This window comes from Esox lucius, chromosome 2 (genome assembly GCF_011004845.1).
Source record: "Esox lucius isolate fEsoLuc1 chromosome 2, fEsoLuc1.pri, whole genome shotgun sequence".
Taxonomy (NCBI): Eukaryota; Metazoa; Chordata; class Actinopteri; order Esociformes; family Esocidae; genus Esox; species Esox lucius.
The window spans coordinates 6525766-6541233 of NC_047570.1; the positions used below are offsets into that span (position 1 = coordinate 6525766).

General features: G+C 40.5%; 1 protein-coding gene across 6 annotated transcripts in view; it reads right to left on the reverse strand.

The window, feature by feature from the left end:
- Positions 1-7206: 7206 nt before the first annotated feature.
- Positions 7207-15468, reverse strand: part of ano1a (anoctamin 1, calcium activated chloride channel a) — a 30745-nt gene continuing 22483 nt past the window's right edge. For all 6 annotated transcript variants that reach the window (XM_034297202.1, XM_020055861.2, XM_010881865.4 and 3 more), the window contains 10 exons: positions 15079-15271; positions 14745-14856; positions 14474-14531; positions 13370-13470; positions 13024-13166; positions 11504-11656; positions 10322-10374; positions 9989-10173; positions 9775-9880; positions 7207-9647 (listed from right to left, as the gene is read on the reverse strand). In XM_034297202.1, coding sequence (XP_034153093.1) covers positions 9435-9647; positions 9775-9880; positions 9989-10173; positions 10322-10374; positions 11504-11656; positions 13024-13166; positions 13370-13470; positions 14474-14531; positions 14745-14856; positions 15079-15271 — 1317 coding nt within the window. In that variant the 3' untranslated portion in view covers positions 7207-9434. The remainder of the gene's footprint in view (positions 9648-9774; positions 9881-9988; positions 10174-10321; positions 10375-11503; positions 11657-13023; positions 13167-13369; positions 13471-14473; positions 14532-14744; positions 14857-15078; positions 15272-15468) is intronic.

The window sequence follows — 15468 nt, forward strand, 5'->3', positions numbered from 1 at the left end:
AGTACACACCCAGGGACGCCATCAGGACCAGAAGCCTTGCGTGCATTCACCCTGCTCAGTGTAGACGACACATCTGTGGAGTTCCGCTTTATTGGCTAGCTCTTTGTTTTCCCTGTCGAAGCGTGCTTAGAACCTGTTTAACTAGTCGGTGAAGGAGATGTCGCTGGCTGTGGGGGTAGGGTTCTTTGGCCGGCAGTCAAGGATGGCTTGGATTCCCTGCCACATGCGTCGGGGTTTGGAGTTGTTGTTGAAGTGCTCCTCAATCTGCACTTTGTGGTGATTTTTTGCCATCTTGATGCCCCTTTTCAGGTTGGCCTTGGATGAGCTGTGGGCCTCCACATCAAGTGTCATGTGCCTTTAGCAGTTGTCGGACCTCACGTTTCATCCAAGCCTTCTGGTTGGGGAAGGTCTTTATTACTTTATGAGTGGTGATATTGTTGGTACAGATGTTGATGTAATCCAAAAAGGAGGAATCATATGTCTCAATGTCCATATGGGAATCAAGGGTGGCTTGAGTGGTGAACAAACTCTGACCCCTCTGGCCACACTTTGACTGTCCTCACTGATGGTTTCACATGTTTATTGAGGGGTAAATACTTGGGGAGTAGGAACAGTGAAAGATGATCAGACTGTTCCATGTACGGGAGGAGAATGGCTTGGTAAATCTCCGGAATGTTTGTGTAAGCATTGTCTAGTGTATTGTCTCCTCTGGTGCGGCAGGAGACATTTTGGTGGCATTTGGAAAATAGGAATCTGAAGCTGGACGCATGCTCCAACTTAGTGCTGTCGATAAGAACTACGGGTGTGACTGCAGCCTGTTGATTTCCTGTATTCCAGGAAATCAAGCTCCTTGGTTTTCTTTGCATTTTATGTGAACGTGCTTGTCGCTAGATTGGAAAACTCTGGGTTGATTTAACAAACTGATTACCACTGTTGTGACACAGCTTATGCAGTATTGCGGTTGTTAAGTTAGTGAAACCAGCTAACAGAAAGAAATCCTGGACATGTGGAACTTGCTTCGTAGTCTAGGCCTCTGGTTCGATGAGTCCCATTTTCTTTTACATCACATTGACGGCTGTGTACATGTGCACTGTTTACCTGGGGAAGTGATGGTACCGGGATGCACTGTGGGAAGATGACAAGCTGTTGGAGGGAGTGAGGGCAATGTTCTTTTGGGCAATACGGCGACAAGCTCCACTAATTACCGGCTTAGTGCAGTCAGCATATTTTAACATGGACCCTAACTACACATTAGAATATGCCAGGCTTAATAAAGAGGTGTGTGCCAGGTTTTAACTGTGCTGTAAAATAATTGACTGTAGACTTACAGTAAATTACTGGCTACTAGTTGCATTACTTTCACAGTAAGTTACTGTATGTACATTTACAGTAAATTACTGGGAACTAGTTACATTACTTTCACAGTAAGTTACTGTATCATTTTACAGTCCATTATTGTAAAATGACAGCTGTATAATGTGACCTCACAGTAATTATGCCAGTAGATTACTGTGATTTAGCGGTATGCTCCTGTAGAATCAATCAATTGGCGCAATATACATAAAATTGAATATTAAAGACATTTTTCACCTCCAGTTTAACAAATAAATTAAATAAAACAGAACAGTGAAATATTCAAAACACACTTATGAAACAGTAAACAGTTAACTCATGCTGTATGCATGTCTTGCTTTTCACAGTTACTACATTGACATCAACTCAAAGTCAATGACTTTCCTGAATAGTGTACACACTTTCTGGTTGAATTGTCCTCGCTGTCGCTTTGATTTTGTGCCCGGCTCTGGATTAATGCCCAAAAAGCACCTATAAACAAAAGCACACGAGGAAAGCTATACAGTGGGGAGAACAAGTATTTGATACACTGCCGATTTAGCTGGTTTTCCTACAGGACAATAGGCAAGCAGCTTGGTGAGAAGGCAACAACTGCTGGCACAATTATTAGAAAATGGAAGAAGTTCAAGACAACGGTCATCCTCCCTTGGTCTGGGGCTCCATGCAAGATCTCACCTCGTGGGGCATCAATGATCATAAGGAAGGTGAGGGATCAGCCCAGAACTACAGGACAGGACCTGGTCAATGACCTGAAGAGAGCTGGGACCACAGTCTCAAAGAAAACCATTAGTAACACACTACGCCGTCATGGATTAAAATCCTGCAGCGGAAGCAAGGTCCCTTGCTCAAGCCAGCGCATGTCCAGGCCTGTCTGAAGTTTACCAGTGACCATCTGGATGATCCAGAGGAGGAATGGGAGAAGGTTATGTGGTCTGATGAGACAAAAATAGAGCATTTTGGTCTAAACTCCACTCGCCGTGTTTGGAGGAAGAAGAACACCAACCGTGAAGCATGGAGGTGTAAACATCATTCTTTGGGGATGCTTTACTGCAAAGGGGAAAGGACGACTACACCGTATTGAGGGGAGGATGGATGGGGCCATGTATCGCGAGATCTTGGCCAACAACCTCCTTCCCTTAGTAAGAGCATTGAAGACGGGTCGTGGCTGGGTCTTCCAGCATGACAATGACCCGAAACACACAGCCAGGGCAACTAAGGAGTGGCTTCGTAAGAAGCATCTCAAGGTCCTGGAGTGGCCTAGCCTATATGGAGGAGTGGGCCAAAATCCCTGCTGCAGTGTGTGCAAACCTGGTCAAGAACTACAGGAAATGTATGATCTCTGTAATTGCAAACAAAGGTTTCTGTACCAAATATTAAGTTCTGCTTTTCTGATGTATCAAATACTTATGTCATGCAATAAAATGCTAATTAATTAATTAAAAATCATACAATGTGATTTTCTGAATTTTTGTTTTAGATTCCGTCACTCACTACATGCTTTGTAAGTGGGAAAACCTGCAAAATGTCAGTGTATCAAATAATTGTTCTCCTCACTGTAAGTTTAATTCAAGTGGGATGAAAAGTTGTAATTTCCCAAACAGTCCCCACGGCTTTCAGTGGGTCACTGCTGTTGTATTACAGAGCAAAACTTAAGTTATCTTAGTTTGGACAAGGTGACATTACTGTGGTTCAGTCAAACAGCAACCATTTAAAATAACAGGAACTGAAAACCATTTCCATCACAAACACTTCAGTCAACATAGTGCAGTCATTCTTTCATAGGTGCCATGGTGGGGCCTTGTGAGGGTAAACCAATAGCGATGCCCTTTTGAGGGCGGTGCAAGTACAAAAATGGAACTAAACTTCAAACAACAAAAATTATGTTAGAACCTACAAAAGTACTGAAAGCTGAACACAACATTTTTAAAACAGCTTCCTCTCTAGTCTCCAGCACAGACACAATAGTGTATAAAGCCTGCTGTGGTTCTGGGCCACTTACAAACTCAACACCCAAACATTACTACTTTAAAAAGCCCTCAAGTACAATATTAATGTAGACATTTACCTTTGGATAAATTCCATGCATGAAGCACCTTCAGCATACTTCAAATTGAAGTTGTAGTAGCTGGCAAAAACGGCAGCCAAACCACTAATGAAGTCATGGTGAGGTCCCATGACCACTTGACCCTCCACAGACAGCATCCATGCAGTGGGCTTCATTATGTCACCTGAAACAAAATCAGATATACTCCTCATGCCCTACTGAAAAGGAATCAAGAATATTTTTTTAAAGAAATTTGAGGGAAAAGAGTAATGTTGTGGCATAGGCATATCACTTTAAATCACTGTTAAAGACACATCACTTTGCTTTGGCTTTTCCTTCGAGTTAACCCAGGCGATTTTATTATCATTCTATGATATACTGTGTACGTGAATGTTTTATTCCTGTACTTTTACCTTGTAATTACCGTTTTTTGTTGTACTTCACAGATGCAAACACCATCACACACAAAAACAGATTAAACCCTGATAATCACAAACGTGTAACTTACAGCTACAAATCACTGCTAGTTCTTCAGACTGTCTAGCTAAGTTAATGTATTTGAAAAACAAAGATGATAGCTGCTTGTCTAACAGCGGGAAACTTCCCAGACAGTCAACGGCTGTTCTGTATCACACCCAGCACAGGAGAAAATAATGACAAGCCAAGCTCAAACTTTATCTTTGCCCATATCCTTGACACTATATTTTCTCTGGTTGATAATAACGTTAACTGTATTAAGGCCACAGCTTACCTTATAACTTAATTGCCCAGTGCTGTGTCTGGGGGTCATTGAACCATCCATCAGTGAGTTGTCCAGCCCTATAGTCCTGGTTACAAAACTGGACGGGTCCATCAGCATCTGCAATGATTTCAGAGGCTTAAACGCCATTTCTACGTTTCACGTATATGCAATGCCAGGAGTTGATGAGTTCCTGGATTGCCTAGGGAAGGCCATGTATATCATCACACTAGACCTGACCAAAGGTTATTGGCATGTACGAGTGACCTCGGAAGATAGGTCAAAGACAGCATTCATTCGGATCTGCTCAGTGCAGCCAGTACATTCCGGAGACTAATGGACACATTCCTTCATCCTCACCATGATTACGAAGCTGTGTAAGTATAACAATAATAATAATTATAAAAATAATAGAGTAGCCAGATGGTTTCAGTCCTAACAAAGGTTTACCTTGACTCATTTTGGATTTCATGAGAGCTACACATTCCAAAAAAGTTGGGACAGGTAGCAATAAGAGGCCGGAAAAGTTACATGTACAGATAAGGAACAGCTGGAGGACCAATTTGCAACTTATTATGTCAATTGGCAACATGATTGGGTATAAAAAGAGCCTCTCAGAGTGGCAGTTTCTCTCAGAAGACAAGATGGGCAGAGGATCACCAATTCCCCCAATGCTGCGGCAGAAAATTGTGGAGCAATATCAGAAAGGAGTTTCTCATAGAAAAATTGCAAAGAGTTTCAAGTTATCATCATCTACAGTGCATAATATTATCCAAAGATTCAGAGAATCTGGAACAATCTCTGTGTGTAAGGGTCAAGGCCGGAAAACCATACTGGATGCCCGTGATCTTCGGGCCCTCAGATGGCACTGCATCACATACAGGAGTGATACTGTAATGGAAATCACAACATGGGCTCAGGAATACTTCCAGAAAACATTGTCGGTGGACACAATCCACCGTGCCATTCGCCGTTGCCGGCTAAAACTCAATAGGTCAAAAAAGAAGCTGTATCTAAACAGGATCCAGAAGCGCAGGCGTTTTCTCTGGGCCAAGGATCATTTGAAAAGGACTGTGGCAAAGTGGAAAAGTGTTCTGTGGTCAGACGAATCAAAATTTTAAGTTAATTTTGGAAAACTGGGATGCCATGTCATCTGGACTAAAGAGGACAAGAACAACCCATGTTGTTATCAGCGCTCAGTTCAAAAGCCTGCATCTCTGATGGTATGGGGTTGCATGAGTGCGTGTGGCATGGGCCACACACACAGCCTACACATCTGGAAAGGCACCATCAATGCTGACAGTTATATCCAAGTTCTAGAACAACATATGCTCCCATCCAGACGTCGTCTCTTTCAGGGAAGACCTTGCATTTTCCAACATGACAATGCCAGACCACATAACACATCAATTACAATGTCATGGCTGCATAGAAGAAGGATCCGGGTACTGAAATCAGATCTTTCACCCATAGAAAACATTTGGCGCATCATAAAGAGGAAGGTGCGACAAAGAAGACCTAAGACAGTTGAGCAACTAGAAGCCTGTATTAGACAAGAATGGGATGACATTCCTATTCATAAACATGAGCAACTTGTCTCCTCAGTCCCCAGACGTTTGCAGTCTGTTATTAAAAGAAGAGGGGATGCCACACAGTGGTAAACATGGCCTTGTCCCAACTTTTTTGAGATGTGTTGATGCCATGAAATTTAAAATCAACTTATTTTTCCCTTAAAGTGATACATTTTCTGAGTATAAACATTTGATATGTCATCTATGTTGTATTCTGAATAAAATATAGACATTTGAAACTTCCACATCATTGCATTCTGTTTTTATTCACAATTGTACTGTGTCCCAACCTTTTTGGAATCGGGTTTGTAAATCATTCCACTGTCTGATTTATCTACAAATGCAGAAAATGTCAGGCCATTAGTAACCTACATAGGACAGATCGTACCACCAAATTCCGACTAAGGGCTTACTTGATGATGCTCTCCAGGGCAACTGCAAGGGAGCTACATACCTCTCATCACAATCTATGTCAAAGTGTATGAGTCAACTGTCAGAAAAAGAGTACACACCCTTGTGTGTCTAAATGTCACAACTGATATTTGCTAGACAACACTTGGCCAGTGAACAAATCAGCTTGAACAATGTGCACTGTACAAATGAGTCATAGGTGGAGTTATTTGACCGCAAGTTCAGACACCAAAAAAAAAGCTGTCATTGCATGGCATTATGGTTTGCAACCACAAGACCTGCCCAACTGCCATCATTTAATCATCTATGAATTCCATACTGTACCTGAGAATTCCTGAAGACAATGCATGGCCATCTTTTAAAAAGTGGAAACAAAAATGTATCTTGTAACAGGACAATGATTCAGAACTCTCAAGCAAAGCTACAATAGAATGGCTCCAAGAAAAAATGGAGGGTAATGAAATGGTTCCGCCTAAACCCAATCTCAATCCTATCAGTGGGGGGAATTGAAGCGGTCCATGCATGTAAGAAAGCCCTAAAACATGACAACATTGAAATTTATTGTACAGAAATATTTATTATTCCAAGAAATGTGAAAAAAAACAATTATTCCAAGAAATGGGAAAAGAAAGTTATATCAGCCAAAGGGTGCAACACCAGCTATTAAATATTTGGGTGTAACTACCTTTTCCACTATAAAATTAAATTTCTATAGATTTTTGCTAAATTATTGTGAAGTATAATCTTTGTCTCATTTATTATGGTGGCCACCATAACCGGTTACCTTTATCTATGAATAGTGTTAAAGTAAACATTAAATATCTTTACGTCCAAATATGTATAGAAAAATGTATAGAAAACTTAACAGGGGGTGAATTAACTTTTTCACATGACGGTAAAAGATGGGTCTAATATAACTGCTTAATTTACTATCAAATATAGCTTCAGAATAATCGTTTTCCATATTGCACTTTTCTCCACAAAACATTGTGACGCAAATCTTGGGTCACGACTCAGATAACCCAGTGCTTCAATTTGGTCGTGAGTCAAAATCAATTGAGTTGTTCTAATAAACACAAAAAACAAACTTGTCATAACGTATTGGTTTATTTTAATTAAAATATCACTGGCTCACTGATCTCTAGTGTTAATAAACCCTGCTGTTAAAAATCCAGAATGCAATACATCCAAATTAGGGGTGTAACTGTACACGTATCCGCACTGTACCGTTCGGTGCAGGACGTTCGTTTCGGTACGGGTTGTGTTCCGAATGAATATAGTCTAACATTCTAAACTCAGTTTCCCCCAGAGACGGAAATTAGCTGAATTAACCTAGCACATGAGCGAAGTTTGCTTAATGTAAGAAATTATAATGTCCGCTATAGATGACAAACAGCCAATTCGTCCCTCGTCTACTAGCTTTCAATAGCTTGCAATCAGGAACGCTAAGCTAACATTACCAAGGCTAACTACAACATTGAACTCTGAGTTAGCGCTTATTTAAGAAAAGGTCATTCTATTTTTCATATTATTATTCGGAAATGTATTCTCTATCGGACATTATTGGTGCGGAACTGCTTTCTCACTGTTGAGAATTTGCAAAATGCCTTAATAGTTTTTTTTTTCTGAAAAAGTACTACCTAGTGTAGGCTTAACTACAGTGGCAATGGACAAAATGTATAACTTAATAATAAATTAAAAGAAATGTTATGTTTTGCATATATTTTCCCACTGTACTGAAATCGTACCGAACCGTGACTTAACATTTCCCGTACGTACCGAGCCGTGACTTGACCGTACCGTTACGTACCGAACCTTGACTTTAGCGTACCGTTACACCCCCTAGTCCAAATACGACGTTTATAATGATGTTGCACAATCAAGGTGAATATTTCAACAAGGTTCTCTCTACTTCTCTGCTTTAGTCTATATCCAGACAGATATCTGAAATAACTGAAAGACTGTAAAAATCAGTCGGGAATAAGAAGCCACTAGGTCAAAAGCAAAGTATTGTTGCAGGCATTCATAAGTCATACAATGAAGATACAATAGTAAGAGTTACGATAATTAGAAAAAACATGTCCTTGTATCAGAAAATAATATGTTTTGTAATTTGACAGAAAAATAGTAGGTGTGCTAAGAAATAAATGTTGGCCTTTGTTAATGGACAAGAGCTCTTTCTATAAGCAAAATGCTAGCTATCGTTTATATCATAAACACATGAGTATGCATCTACTAATATTCCAAAGGCAGCCTTCTCCTAGAACTGACATTGTCCGAGATGTATACTTTTTAGTACCGTAGTCAAAGGAATGTTTAGAGACTTTCAACTGTACATGTTATTGAAAATGAAATATATTGTCACATAGGGAATAATACAATGCATTCCAACGGTCTGAGGGTCCATGTCATAATATAGAAATGTAATATCTACAATGGTCTCTGATCTATAAATAAATAGGCATATCTCACAGGCTGGGCATCAACTAGTTGCTTATCTCATGCGCTTCCCTTGATTTATATAATTATGAAACCTACTATGTAAAACAGAGAAAGTGGTCATAGACAACAGAGTGAAATGGCGAGCGAGAGAAGAAAAGGTTTTGTTTAACATCATTTGTGAATTTGGCCTTAGTTTAATAAAAACTGTTGTTTTCTATTGTGCTAAGAGTTGAAATTATGTAAATCATTTATTTGTTAGGAAACATGTTAATGGAAAATCCATAATTCCAGTTCATTGGAAAATAATCTCTCTAAAAAATATTGTAGCTATAATACAAAATTGTAGGTCACTGTTCCCGTTTCTCCTATCTAAATGTTTGATATACTGTGAGCCTAGAATGTTTGTTCACAACTCTACTAAATAATAACTCTACTAACCCTAACCCTAATAATGTCTGTAATAAACTGACTAATAAAATAAACAGACAAAACAAGACATTTGGCTCAATGGCTTGGTAAACAGGCAGAATGGCAAGCTTCTTTCCCTGATCCTAGTATCTTCAAAAGGCAAACAGTACAAAATAAATTTAGATACTCAAAAAAAGACTGACATCTTCCTGCATTGTTAAACTTTTTGTGCAAAAGAGAAAAAAAAGACCACTGAGCTTTTGGCCCAAAACCCGATTCACCAAAAAAATGGGCATTGACTTGCTACAAGTCAGAACGGACACAGTTGCACAGGCCTGCCAATAACCGCATCCCCCTTGGCTCGAGCGGACCGCTGTGTTTGTTATGTATCCAAGTCCAGACTAGAGGGCCTGAAGGTTTTTGACCAGATGGACAGGCAGTTGGAGCCATCCCTCCCGACAGGCAGTTAGCAGTTAGAAGTTTCTTGTGAGGAAGGGCGACAGCGGGGCTGAACAGGACTTTGGTTACTGTGGTTCTCCCGGAGACGCTTTTTGCCCTTCTCCTCTTTCATGAACAGCTCCACCATGAGGATCTTCTCCTTGTGGATCTGCATACTGATGTCCTTGGGGATGTCTGGGATTAGCCAGTCGACAAAGTCGCTCATCAGCATCACCACATTCTACAAGGAGAACATTTATTTTACCTTCCTTTGATTAAACACATCCAAACACAGCAATTAAAAAGATGCACAACGAAATGTTGTAACCCTTAATGACTCATCTTGTCGTCTTATATAGGCATCTGACCTGAAAAACTATGACAAAGGCAAGCCGGCAAGCCAGTATAGCCCAGAATTCTTTGGAGAGGTCATAGGGCGTGTTGGACCATGGTGGCTCTCTGTAGTCCTTGTATCTGCCATATGAATAGAGTTGGCAAAAAAAGGGATTCTCTTGTATGACAAACTTTTCACATATTCTCATTATGAAACACTCATTGAAAATTGCATTTTGATGCTCTTACCTGCATAGCTCCACTTCGTAACCGAGGTGCAGAGGCTGCAGAGGGGCAGTGCCAGGCTGGAACTCAGTGACGTTGAAGTAGGACAGGGTGTGGTTGACGAAGCCGTGCATAGAGCCATCGGAGCTGTACATGTACTGGTACACCAGTCGAGGGATGAAGTCTGACGTGAAGGAAATGACAAACGCCTGGAGCACAGAAGAGAAGTGTTATGACCTTGACCAAGACGTGAATCAAATGTCCCCTTAATGCAAATTACAACATTGCACAATTTTGACTAGCGACCAGGGAATAAATGTAACATTTTCATTATATTCACACGAGGTACACACTTACATTTACAATGACTGCGACTTTGCTGAGCCCTCTAAGAAGATTATACCAGATGCCTGAGAAAAAGATGGGAAAGAAAATGACATGGAGATGCATCCAAATGCCAGACTTAAATACTAACAAAATAGGCAGATAAGCAGGCCTTCTACCATGTATTTACATATGACAGATGCAATGTTCGTTGGTTTAAAAAACAGTTTTGTTCCACCTATTTTTAATGGAGAAAAATAGACAAAAATAAATGTGTACAATGCAGTCCATAAGTATTAGGATAGTGATAGTTAAGTTGTTTTGGGTGTACTCCAACACATTGGATTTGCAAAGAAACAATGATGGGTTAAAAGTACAGACAGTCAGATTCTCCCCTGTTGATTCTCTGGCAGGCGTGTACTGAAGCCATCTTCAGTTCCAGCTCGTGTTAGGGCATTTTTATCTTCAGCTAGTGAAACCCAGGCTCATTTTTGGGATTTGGGGTAATTTTCCTGCCGCAAGATGAACTGCCATTGAAAGAGTTTTGATGGAGGGAGAATTTCTAGTCATTTGCTTTTGCTAATCTTTTGGCTGTCTCTGATCAATTTATTCAGATTTTTCAGCCTTACGATGGCCTACTTTCCTGAGATTTACACCTCTTTGCTCCTCATGTTAAGAGGCAACAGCAACAGACTTCAAATGTAAATGTCACACCTATGATCACCTGACTTTTTTTTTTAGCTCTCTTGTGCATAAAAAAGGCAGTTTTTCCCAGATAGTTCAGTTTATGGATGTGAACACCTGAAATTACACATCTGCTGAAGTAGCCAAAACAACAAAACCTTTGTCACTGTCCAAATACTTATGGAATGCACTGCATTTCAAAACAGTATCTGAATTGAGTTATTAGGGAAAATCAGATTTTTCTCTTTTAGAATTTATTAATTACATTGAAACCAAACAACAACACTATTTGTTCAGAGATCTGTAATCACACAATCAATAAAGAAAAAAAGGTGACCCGCTTTTTAAACTGTGAATTCCCATTTGAAAATCATGAAAGGCCAATCCTGGGAATCCCCAAGTCCAAGTCATTTTGAAAAGTTGAACAAAATGAGAACCAGCAAAACCAACTGCTCTTTTGAAAATCAAATGTGATTTTGTACTACCTAAACTAAATGTGCTTTTAAAGCATGTCAATGGATGGAAACCTACCGATGTCTTTCGCTCTAGCTGCAATGGGTCTCCGGAGTTCAGTGACAAACTTCTTAGCGTCCAGACGGATCTCAATTATGTTGTTGAGCAGAGCAAACAGTGGGGCCAAAGGAAACGAGGCCACGAACAGGGTCACCATCCCAAACTGGATGACTATGAGTTCAAACCAAACAGATGTATTCCAGTGGACATTATGAACACAAGGAAATTAACACAAATGCATGAAAAGACAGACTGAATATAGATAGGACCGTGGGCCTCAACCATATTACTATTCTTGTATGTTATAAGGAGATTAATAACAGCCATTTTATATTTTAAAGTGTACTAGTAAATCACCAGTAGCAGTTATCTACATTTATCAATTATCTTCATCAAAATCAAAACAGACGGTGGTGAATCCCCTAATGCATTATGCTCCTGTTACCCATTAATGCTTTGGCAACAGAAGATGACAGCTAACGCAATGGTTAACTCTGACAGATCAAACTAAACCGGGAATCTCCATGGATAATCCCTCTATGTGGCTTTGCGTTTCAGCTTCTGGTGAGTGTTCAGTCATATAGGGTGCATGCCGTAGCTGCACTACAGTGGTATCAGTTTGTCGCTTTGGCACTCTTCTCTTATCTTATCTATGGATAAGTTCTGTGATGGTACAGTCATTTAAAAAACAACATAAAAGCATTTCCTCTGCAGATGATAAAGGTGGGAACAGTAGTGCATTCCTTAAGACTGATATAGTGTGGGGAGTGTATTGAATGATGTAATGAGTGCCTTCTTTTCTAAGTAAATATGCTTTCAGTATTGTCCACTATTTTCCCCTGTTAATATTCACCATAATATTCAAGGCTCTGCTGATAAAGACATCTTAAGGGCTATTAAAAATACAAATCAGGTCAGCTAAACCCACTTGTGCTGATTACATGGGCATTATAGGCTGAAGGGTACTATGTTATCTACGGAAGATTATCTTGTGTAGAGAATATTACATTTTCACAGGGGTTGTACAACTAATCAGGCTTGAGAGGCATGAAATAAGGTTTTGTATCATTACATCAAACGGCATGCTGTGCTGTCGATAAAGAGATTAATGCATACTGAATACTGGATACTGGGGATACAATGTTCTGGCTTGCTAATTGCTAGAATCAGTGACATTTCAGCTGTCAATTTCATAAAAAACATGGTGTGACGTCAATGCATTCAAAAAAAAGAGCTAAAATAAAAAAGACCTGACCTCAATAGGAGCAGCTTAAAATAATTACTCAACCAATATGCACATTATACTTATCAACATCTCAGGCACATTGTGTTTCAATTCTTTCATTGGCAGTGAACCTAAAACATCTCAGTATCCATGAGCCTTTGCTCCAAATCCCACAGCACACTGCCGCAGTTCATTTTCCAAATGTTTATTTTGTGACAAGGACCCTTTGGAACAGAAAGGACAGCTGATCCCTAGAAAGCTGCGCAGGAGTACAGGACGTGCCCAGAGACAGACAGGCAGACTCTTGACTCACTCATTTCCATATACTCTGGGCTGAGGCCCTCAAAGGGGCCGAGGAAGTGGTCCTTCTCGTAGCGCTGAAGGGTCAGGTTATAGTCCTCCTGCTGCTGAGAGTCCATGTCAGACTTCCGACGCCTGATCAACTTCTTTATTTTACTGAGGTGGGCAGAGACAAATAAAGAGAGGGTGGTTACACAAGTCTAGCCCTGAGCATTCCTCTTTGTGTGCGCATGCAGGTGTGGCTCGTGTGTGGGAATGTCTGCGTGCATCTGTGGTGTTGATAAAGCTTCAGTTTGAACCAGACAGTGTGGCGCTGCTTTATCAAAGAAATCAATATAATTACTCTCCATGGAACTTACGGGATGATGATTTCAAACAGGTTGTTCTGGATGAGCTGCTTGCCCAGCATGGTGATGCAGAGTTGGATGCACAGCTCCATGAGGCAGCCTGCATGGGCACACTGTGGAGAGGAGTCCAACCAGTCAGTCACTCATAGGTAACAGGGTCCACCTGAATCCAACATGGGACCTTTTCACTGCTGTTTTCTTCTAGGCTGATGGGTTTTGTGGTTGTCACCATCCTTATCTAACCGCCAGTTACTTTAACATTTTTAGTTTTTAAGTGAGCCGAGTTCGAGAGAGCAGAATATGTAATAAAACAGGACAAAGCAATGGAAAAACATAACTAAGAGCTGAAATGATGCACGTTCCAATTGACATTTGAGATAGCTGCTTTTAAAACATGATATTTGTGTTCAGCATCCCCCCAATCTGAATCTTAAATAATAGAATATCAGACCCTCCTTAATGTGCTCCAAGATGATGGCGCAGCAAAGCTAAAAGCACTCTAACCCGACTCCTTCTTCAATTAGAGGCATTACGTAAAATACATTTGAATGAAAATTTAAGTCATGTAAAGTGCTTGAATATATTGGCAGTCACCACAAAACATTGACAGAAACGTAGATAGTTATCGATATCGAAATATACCAGTGTGCCACCATACAGTTAAGGCCATTTTTCTAAATGATAAGGTACAGTTCTCCTGAGGGATCCCCAACCATTCCATGTTATATGTATCTATTCCAGAGATACCTAAACTAATTACACTTGTCAGTTAATCATCGAGTCCATGATTAATGAATCAGTGTGCCAAAAAACTAGAGAAATGTATCCCGGTCCCTAAGGAGAAGGTTGAAGACCTTGGTTATATGACAATACTATCACTATCTCAGAGCCAATCTAAGGGCTCAAGAAAACCAGGCCTGAAGCCTTTTCCAACCGCTCAGAGTTAACCAATAACAGATCTGTTACTAGCTTGTAGACGAAGGGGGGGGTGGGGGGGGGTATAACAATTACAACAAACAACAATATCACTATTAAGCATTGTCTCATTAAAAAAACTGTTGTTTCCATAAATAACAATTCAAGACTAACCATAAAAAGGTGAATAAATAGGATTACCTCTTCCATTCTGTAGGACCCAATAACATAAAGATAGTCCCCGGGACGCCCAACCATTCTGCAGACAACCAGGTACAAAAGATATTATATCCATGTGACACACTACAGTACAGTATATATATAAATATATATATATTAAACATACTCAGTATCTATCTGGAAAGTGTATCCATTGTAAAAGTTTAACCATAGTAAAATGTTTAACTATGGCTGTTTAACAGTATCTCTTTTAGTAGTAAATAAGTCATCTGGGAAATAGAACAGGTCTAACCTGCCCCTGAAGAAGGCCAGGTAGACGATTGGGGTGAAGGCGTTCACAAACTTCAGGACAAACGTCTTGAAAATCAGCCTTTCCTCAAAACTCTTGTCTGTCTTTGGGATTTCTGTGATAAGAATCAAAACCACAACAGGTTTCTATCACCTGATCGAACAGAACACTGATGAGGCTGTGCGGATTACAATCAACTGTAAATTGTGTACATTTTGCTTAGAACACGTAGAGCTGGAGAATGTAACGCATGGGCACTGTGTGAGCTTTGGCACTCTTCTCTAGCTAGTATACAGTTGTGGGACAGCAGTGTGCTTGTCATATCGGAGGTACTAACCAAGAAGAGTGAGCCAGCGGGCTAAGGCGCCGTAGACCTCGTCCATGATGATAATAACGATCAGGTTTATGACAGCCGCGGTGCCCTTTACCGTAGCCCGAATGTTTGACGGATTGGAGCTCATGTGCAGGGCGGCCCTGATGGAGATTCGGTACAGGATGACCCCGAACACGATGGCAAAGGTCACACTCACCTGCAGAGGAGTCAAGAGACGACGCAACCTTTGGCGATGTGATTTGTATAAGTGACTGGACGTGTGTGGCGTGAGGGAGTTGCAGTAAGGCAATGCCGTGTCACGTTTGCTCTGATATTTTTTGTTAAGTGGCAAACGCTGTCTGGAACAAAACATGAGTAATACCGCAGAATAACAAGCTGCGTGGGCCCAGAAAA